Genomic DNA, 9643 nt, shown 5'->3' with positions numbered 1-9643 from the left:
GACCAGCTGATGGCTTTGCAAGTGACCATGTGATCCACCATCTTCCCATATGCAAATATTTCTAAACGCCCACCAATACGCAACGTTATATTAGCCGTTTTGCACACAACAAGATAAGGGAGCTACATGTATTGTGGCTTTGGCGCGATAAGCATACATGTATAGCCTATAGACTAATGTATTTTTTGGGAGGGATTTAGAACCTATTCTCAGTACAGCAGGTATCCCCGTGGCCCTGATGGGGTGTTAACGTTCTGGTTGAGGGGATATTCCGAGGGACACGATAGGGGCATTGTTTATTGGTGCTGTCCCTTAATTATGAAGGGATTTTCAAATGAAGGTTTCAATACTTGATGTCATGGCATGGCCTATCAAGGAGCTGCTCACAGTGCTGAAGCTCTAGCTTGCCTGTCGACTAAGTGCGTTGCCTGAGACCTTGCTAGGAGGAGCACGCATTTTAAAGTTATAGTAGTGATATTGAAATTGGTTCGAGCCGTCGGGCAGCCGACATGACATGTGAAGGCCTATCTGAGTTATCCGTCTTCTCCTCCGTATAAAAAGGGGCCTATTGTTGACTATTAAGGAACGAGTCATGTTGACATTGCCTCATCATCTCTATCGGACCTTTGACATATTTTTATATGCAAGCATTAGCACAGGGTCAGAGTCTGTGGACAACTGGTTGGTTTAATTTGTCTCTTCGATATGGCCCCTTTGATATTCCATTTGATTTTCATTGCAATTCAATCTTTTGGCCCATGCAATTCAAGGTAGGCCTATAAATAGCCAATTTCAACCTGCCTGCGCCACGAGTATAATGCTAGTCTTGGTTTTATGGCTGATAAACTAAGCTCATTTGAAAGAAATATAGTTTTTTTTAAATAACCTATATTTTCTCCGAATAAACCAGGTTGTTTTAATAAAAACTATATCTATCCCTAATAAACTAGGTTTATGTCCATAAAACTGAAGTTTCGGAAAGAAACCAGGTTTTATGCCCTGAAATATAAGTTTTTCACGAGGATGTGCAACCTCGGCACCATGGGTTGTGCATTCGTCTTTGCATGCGCCTGTGTATGCGTATACATGCACTGGGGACGGGTATAGCTAACCTCACCCAGCGAAATCAGTTGTCGGTGGGGTCGAGGCTTAAAAAGGTAGGTTTTTGTCATAAACCAGGGTTTGTTGTTTTTTAATTAGTTTATTAGACAATAACTTGTTTTTTTTAAAGAAAATCCTGGTTGTTTGCTTGATAAACCAAGTTTTATTGAATAAATGGACATTTTGGTGCGAAAACTGGTTTTGTGTTGAAAAACCAGTATTTCATCATGAAATACAGCTTGTTGGAAAATAACTTACTTAGTGTTATTGAAGAAATATAGGTTGTTTGAAAACTAATAACTGGACACTCCGCGGAAAAAACATAGGTGGTTTAAAAAAAAGTATTTCTTTCATTTAAACTTAACATCAGCAATAAAACCAAATTTTATTGAAGAAATATAGGTTGTTTGAATAACTGGACACTCTGCTTGCCATACACGCCTGCACTGAGTTTGGGGCATGGGGTGTTCGGTGAAGCTGCTTAATATTTTTTTTTTTGGGGGGGGTGCCAGATTTGATGGAAGGATCGGAATAACCAACAGAGAAACACATTTGTATTACATATTGATTATAATTTGACCTTTATTAGCCCCTTCAAAAGAACAATGTATACTGGCTATTTACAAAATAATGTTGTGAAACGCACTATCATTCGCTTTAAATCTATAATTTTCAATTTTATTGAGGCGCTCTTCAATTCAAGTAAACTGTGATTTGAATTCCGCGCGCTTTCAACTCGCGCGAATTTTCTCCGTGACGTCGCCATGCTTACTTTGTCGCCATTTTTATTTTGGAGGAAAGTCTTTGCAGATTTTTTCTCCTTTCGTTGAAGTGATGTTATCTCTTCTCTGTCCGAGAAACTGGATGAAGCAACTTCAGGCAAAAAAGAGAGAATGAACAGAATCACCCTTACCCCCATCATGTTTATAGAAATTCAGTAAAAGGCTCAGAAAAGTACCTTGAAAGCCATGGCTGTCATTTTAACTTTGTCTCGTTCAGGCTAGACATACACTGATGCGTGTTTAGGAATATCCATGTGTGCGATTGTGTTCAGGGCGAAGTCTCTACTTGGAATATTTGTGAGTTTCCATTATATCTTAAACGCCATTGCTGGTAGCTGGTGAACTGTTGTACTCGATCTTGGTTCGATCTAGGTATTTGGTTGGGAACTATGGACTTTTCATGACAGAGTGTGAAAATGTGAGATTTCTCTAATTTGTAGTTTATCCACCGTAGTGCTGCCACCTACACTGTCTTGAATTAAAGTATGGGAATAGTTATGCTATGAGTTTCTTGATCCAGAAGTATTAGGGTAGCAGGAAGGGTTGGGCGTTTGTGGTTTCTGAGTCGGAGGGGGTTGGTGTCTGTTGACTGTGCTTTAAGAGAGACTAGGCATGGCGCCAGTCTCTCTTAAAGCACAGTCAACAGGCATTTGGTCTCAGTATTTGGGTTTTGATTGCCATGACTGTACCCCTGTAAAAGTCAGAGGAGGAGAAGTTTGGAATGATGAAAGCATTGAAGAAGAAGAAATGTTATTATATATTGAGGAAAGCAAAATTTATTATGAGACTAGAAGGCAGTGTCCTGACTTGATTATTTTGAAAATGGCAGTCTGAACACATTAAAAGGTGGAACATGGCATTTTATCGACTTTGAAGTGTTCCGCAGTTAAAGGGAGACTATAGGCAGCAGCTAGGTAGGCAAGATAAAGTCATACAAATTTGCCAATAGGGGTCAGTCATATCTCTAGGCATGGCGCCAGTCTCTCTTAAAGCACAGTCAACAGGCATTTGGTCTTAGTATTTGGGTACAGAATCAAGGCAGCTCAGAGAGCAATGATTGAACGATGCTGTGGACAAGTCCAAGGATACTGCATCAGTCACGACCAACTTCTCATCAGAAAGCGTCACCACCAGCATATTCAATGTTCAGTTCCAACCAGTACCAGTCCAATGCACGCCTGTCATGGTCAGCAGTGGTCAGCTTAGCGCGATATGGAACATTCTTCCGAAACTCAAGCGAGGGAAGTCTGCTCATTAGCCTATCTCGCGCACTGCTCCTTCTTGTCAAACATCGTAGTGAAATCGTGGTACAGTGGGGCGTCCTCGAGGATTGCAGCTGGTCGGACAGACGTGAGGTGGAATGTGGGCGGCTGCACTTCTTCGTTGATGTGCGATGGCAGATAGCACAGTTGTTGCGTTGCATGACAGCTGAAAGTGAATGTGATATCATAGAACTGAGGCGTTTGCAATGAGACTATAGGTGAAGTAGAAGCAAGGAGTGAAATGGGCCATCTTCCAGTGACTAATATACAGAGTAAGGGCACTGGGTGTTGTTAGATTCAGCATTGAATGTATTCCTCGTACAAGCGTGAATAGTGTGGACATACAGTGAGAGGTGAGAGACCCCTATTGACTACTTCTTGTAACTTTATCTTGGATATTATATTAGTATTGAACTTATAGCCATGGATTATGAAGAAATTGAAGTTGTAGGCATGGAATATGAAAAATTATTCAACGTTGAAAGACATTATTCCATGAGGCTTTGCCGTGATCGCAAAGGACGCGACGCGATTGGTTCACATGCTATTGAGGTATGATAATGATAATTACCTCTATAATGCTACTTGGATAGCGACTGTGTCGTTGATTGCAACAGTGGTCTATGTCAATGTGTGCCTGTAATGTCAATGAAGTATGATGAGGTGATGACGATAGTGCAATTGACTAGGTGGCGCATTTTAGAATCAGCAGTGAGCACTGTGTGTAACATGGTGGAGGCAGCGGAGATAATAACTGTGTCGAAAGTATTGTTATAGGGCCTTCCCTAGGCCCATGGGGTTAAATTTACAATCCACGATTGAAAAGATGTAGTTTGATGGCATTCAACTATAAATCCATTGAACAGTTGTGTTCCTTGGCTTTAGTCAACCGATGACCTTTTGTTGGGCCATGATTGGGGATTGTAAACCTTAAATGTATTATGGACTGGGAGACGGGGGAAACACAAGTGAAATAGACCAAAACAAGTGATTTTGGGGCTTTGGTTTAGACGCATGCCCCACATGCGCCATGCGGGATTATGCGGGATTATACGGTTCATGTGAACTTGTTGACATCTACATGATCTAGTGCCGTTATTGGTCATGGTACATGGTAGGCCTAATCATCATGGCAATATGTTTCAGGAAAAGCTCGGAGTAAAATGAACTGCCGATGAATAATGATGTTGTTCATGTTTACCATGTTTACTATACATAGCCATAGGGTATGCAATGGCCAGTGCACTTTCTGCACGTCGTCATGGTCATGTTACATGTACGTGATACCTTGCATATTTTGTTTTTTGAATGCGCATGCTTTTTGGGCAAAATCACTTGTACCAACACTAATGAATAATGTCTTCTTATCCCTATGACTCCATACACAGTGAGGGCATTGTCCCATTCTCATCAAATGGTAACTTATTGTACCGTATTAGGGTGGAAGTTGGGGAGCAGATACCTACCGCTGCACGCCTGTCATAATCAGCAGTGATGAGCTTAGCGCGATATGGAACATTCTTCAGAAACTCAAGCGAGGGAAGTCTGCTCATTAGCATATCTCTCGCACTGCTCCTTATTGTCAAACATCGTAGTGAAATCGTAATGGAAAACGTCTGGCTTTGCGCCAGACGTTGAGACTAATAAGTGAAGAACTAGTAGGTAAAGAACTTCTACTTGCGCGAGACTGCTCTGATAAAATTATCATTGCAGAGACTACGGTGACGTACACATATATTTTTTACAATCAAAAATGCCCTCAAAAGACGACATGGAATGATTATTTTATTGATATTTCCTACTATATGCCTTCCAATTATCACTTTATACAAATAGATCGGCGTTAGGTCGCATGCTTTTCTTTCCTGGTGACACTATAAAGCAAAATAGTTGCAACCCCGTAAATGCGCTATAAGTCCAATAATAAGTGACGGTGACCCGTTATAAATGTTTCGCCAGCTTCGCTTTTTTGCCGCTACGCGGCGCGTTGGGCCCTTGCGTCAAGGTACTTGTTTCTAGGCCTATTATGTGACTCCGGGTAGTAATTTCTTTTGATACTATCAAACGGAGTGTTCTCAATTTTGTATCATTTTATGTTTTTCAGAAACAAAGTTTAAAGAAACCATCCAGTCGTTCACTTCATTATTCCTTCGTATATGTCACAAAATGCTGATTAGATACTTTTAACTGAAGCAACTTCTCCCTGAAAATTTATGGGGAAAGATACTGGGTGAATATTTACCAGTCTGAAGAAATTTTTTAAAAACTGTACATAGAAACACCATTTACTCATAAACTATAGGCGATTTTTTTTTCTTCAAAATGCTAGCTTGCCCTAGCAGTGACCCTTATTCACGCATTGATTGATAAGGTTTTGGGCAGAGAAAAATCAGCAAGTTTGCCTATTCCTTGCACCAAAAAACTGCCTTTGTTTCTCATGATTAGGAAGATTTGTGAACCTGAAAGTCTGTTTACATTTATTCAATATTTGTTACTACCGAATATATATCTTTGATATGAGTATTCAAGCAACATTCTTTATTTTAGTTCATGTTTTAGGTTTCGGACTGGTAAATATTTCAGAAAAAAAATCATCCAGTATCTCGATCTGCCCCTTAACCGAAAGTTAAAAAGCGTGTTCCATTATAGAGTCATTTTGGGATGTCAAGGTTCGGAAACAATTGCAAGATGAGACGAACAGTTGGCATGCCGTCGGGGTCATTAAATCACATGTAAGAAATCCAATGCAAGTTGTCCTGTTACGTTTCACCATCAGAAACTGACCTGTATATATGCACTGGAATACGTTTTGGAGGAGACATGCAACTTGCTCAAGAGCATGTCGATGATTTTGAGGATCAGGCCTATGTCCGATCAAATCCCCGCGGCAAATCTGTAATGACTGCATCCATAATCTTGGGATTTTCTAGTATGATGTGACATTCCGATGGGATTTGAAGAGAATCTGTGAACATGGTGTGACTACCAGAAAGTAAATGTTCACCGTTTTTAAAAAGTATCTCAGATATAAAATAACTTAATTTGAATGCGGTTTTCAGGTGAGTATGGTATATTTAGTTGGTCATATATCTGTTGTATTTGGATGCAACTAATTCCATCCCTTCATTATGTAACAAGCATTTCAAAATAGGTCCAAAAATCACTTTTCTTATTAATGTGCCTTTTCAAATACTCACATGAGCCCATAAACTGTGCTTTATGACCATCATTTTTTGGTACTTACCATTCCATAAAATGTGTTCGATAGTCATGACAATTGCACATTTTTGCTTAGGATTTTCAATTTATTTGTTTAATCTCTTCCACACCCCCAGTCCTTCATGCATGAGCTGAGTTGGTCATAAAGACTGCTGACTATGAGGGGTGTTCTCAAAGGTCACCAGCTGTCTGAAAAAACAATCGCCTGTACACTACATGTAGCGATCTAAAACATATCTTCAAAAAGAACGAAAATAAAATAAATAAAAAAGTTACTTTTTGCGCATTTTTAAAATTGCCTGTTACATAATAAAGAGACATGATTAGCTGGTCCCGAATTCAACAAATACATGAACAACTAGATATACCATTCTTTGCTGAAAACTGCATTCAATTATCTTACCTGTGGACATTTACTTTCTTGTAGGACTTTACATGTACTTAAAAGTTATCCGTTTTGGCACTGATTTTGGAGTTGTAGTACCCATTTGGCGTACGTATGAGCGGCTAGAATTAGCTGCCGGCGGACGTGACGCCAAATTCAATGGCAGCATCAATTTTTATAGCACACGCCCTCGTTTGTTCAGTGAGATGCTGAAATTCCAGATGATCATGTTATAGTATCCAACACAATGAGAAATTATATTGAGAAACGCTCGACTGAGGTTAAACACGTATCTTTGGACGTTTAATCTTACAGCCGAAAAACTTGCCATCGTGATGCTCTAATTCACCTGGAATGCAATTTCAATAAAGTAGCTCGTCTGGCTCTGGGGTAGCGTTCTTGGAGGCATTGTGCCGAGGACTTCCAGTTAGGTTATTCATACTCGGGTTAGTATAACCACGATCTTCAAAATAGGAGCTCGGGTTATTGAAGTTTTTGAATTCAGTCAAATTTAATGTTGATTGGACCGGCGTCGATAAGTCATGTTCCTGAAGAAAACAAAAAGAATATGCTACATATCTGTATCAATTATCAAGCTTAGAGTGGGAAACAAAACTGGTTGGAGCATCGAGAAGGCAAGCAGAAAAATGTCAGCACTGTCAGTGTCAGTATGCTGCATAATTGGTCAACTCACAAAATACATTTATAAAACGAGTAGAGATTTCCGGATCTGTTATTTGTTATTATGAAGTAAGCAGAAGAAATTATCATTGAGGAAAATGGGGTGGCCATTCAGTTTCGAGTCCCGAATGAATTAATGTCGAACTGTGGCCCGAGAACAAAATAGACGACTAAGTGACGATCACCTGAGGGGGAGGGGGTTGAGTTTGCAATGGTTATGATAATCAAATATTTAGTTTTTATATATCACTTTTCCATGTTTACCTGATGATGGCGCTTTTGAGATAGCATATACACCCCGGTATCCACAGAAATCAAAAAGAGGTTTCAGGGAGCAACCAGAACTCGACCACGTAAACTCGACCAGTAAGAGAACTAAGCATTGACTCGGCCGGGGTCGAACCCATGACCTACTGTTTATGAGGCCGAATATTTTCCACTACGCTACCGCTGCCCCCTTATACTGACCGCTGCATTATCCAAAGGTATACCAGAAATACGGAATAATCGCATGATATGATATCACCGATCGAGCAGACGCGGGTAATATCACATAACATTAGGCAATAAAAATGCATATTCATAACCCATATCAACAAACGGCTACCTCATCAATACACACCTGTGTCGTCCTATCTCTGCGCCATAAATAGATGAGTTTGATGGCAAGAAGAATAAAAGAAAGCAGGATTCCCACTCCAAGAATGATGTATAGGCCAATGAAGTGCGTCCAGTCTAGCGTGATTAAATTTTCATCGCTTGCTCCGCGACACTTACTCGGAAGCTTAAACCACCTGAAAATACAAAACCGAAAACGTGTGACACTGTTTTAGTTTGAGAAAAGCGACTTATCAAGGATCTTTACTAGTACCTTTATACGAATAAAACTGTGTAGAAAGAGTTTTGTGTACATTTCCATCCATAGTTCCTGACCTCTTCCTCCCTGATGTCTAGATGACTGACTTATGGACTACATGCACATATATGGGTGACCAAAAAAACGCATCGAACGTAAAAACCAAGAAATCGTAAAATGCGTCATCAATGTGATTTATAATTTGCACCCACTAAGATATTTGATATCATCTGTTGACGTGAAAAATGACAGAATTCCATTGGCAGCATATATCTCTTGTAATGAAAAAGAAATAATGAACGACCAAGTCAGAAAATGCCGAAAGGTGTATTGTTCCAAAGATTTCTAGTGGTTGCGTCAACAATGCCAGCTATTAAAGTTTCTGATCATCACGCGGAGGCGGAAGGCAATAACTAAATTCTGAGCGAGATTGCTTCCGATTCTACGTTAGTCTGGTTCAGATTGACAACAAAATCATTGTTTGTGAGCGTGTTTTGAATAAAAAGACGCAGAACCGATTTGGTAGCAGTGGTGAAGTCACTAGGTTATTATTATGATTATTTCAAGGAAAAATATCATTGTGACACCTGATTGGCTCGCTTTCCATTAATGCCATCATGGGGAATGTCCTTTTTTTATAATCAAAACAGCAAATGACTATGAATATGGGTCAGCAGTATGATCTTTTCCAAATTTGCCGGCAAGTAACATGACTATCTGGTAATGTATTTGAATAATTGCGAATGCTTATTCAACCAATTTTTTTTTTACCGGCTCATCGAATATTTATTTTAAGTGAACCAAAATACGCCTTTTCGCTGGCTATCTATGTGTATGTCATGTTGTTTGTTTTTTCGCAGCAGAGGAAATATTGGACATCTTCGAAATTGCATCACTGATTGTTAATGTCACTTTCTAGACGCATGTGTGCAAAATATTAATTCCATGTGTGTGTATATACTCTAGTCCCGGTCCTAAGACACCATATGACTCCGCCTACGTAGGTTACTTATACTCTCTTGTACACATTAAGAGGTCAGTCCTTGTTAATTTGGAAATACCACCCACTATTAATATTGGAATGTAAAATATACCAATATAGGCCCTATATTAGCCCGATTGGTCAGAAATTCATGTACATTTCCATAAGGTCAATCAAAAGATTAATAAACACCTGTTAGTATGCATGACCTCCATCTCGGAAAATGTATAATTCTAGAAGCCAATGGAACTTAGAATTGGGCTGTGTTACCTGTCAGCCATGTTTTCTGTACACTCTTGCGACTGACCTCTTAATGTGTAAAAGAGAGTATACTGTATATTGGTCTTTAGATTTTGAAGCGGTTTTATTTAGCAA

The 9643-nt window shown here is 39.6% G+C and overlaps 1 protein-coding gene across 1 annotated transcript in view; it reads right to left on the bottom strand.

Annotated features, from left to right (window-relative positions):
• Window positions 1-7093: 7093 nt before the first annotated feature.
• The window catches only part of LOC135484761 (glutamate receptor ionotropic, kainate 2-like), a 33955-nt gene continuing 31405 nt past the window's right edge, over window positions 7094-9643 (bottom strand). The window contains exons 13-14 of the mRNA XM_064766438.1: window positions 8053-8224; window positions 7094-7297 (exon numbers count right to left, since the gene is read on the bottom strand). Of these exons, the coding sequence (XP_064622508.1) occupies window positions 7112-7297; window positions 8053-8224 (358 nt within the window). The 3' untranslated portion in view covers window positions 7094-7111. The remainder of the gene's footprint in view (window positions 7298-8052; window positions 8225-9643) is intronic.

This window comes from Lineus longissimus, chromosome 3, assembly GCF_910592395.1.
Source record: "Lineus longissimus chromosome 3, tnLinLong1.2, whole genome shotgun sequence".
Lineage (NCBI taxonomy): Eukaryota > Metazoa > Nemertea > Pilidiophora > Heteronemertea > Lineidae > Lineus > Lineus longissimus.
This window is presented reverse-complemented; position numbering and strand designations above follow the sequence as displayed.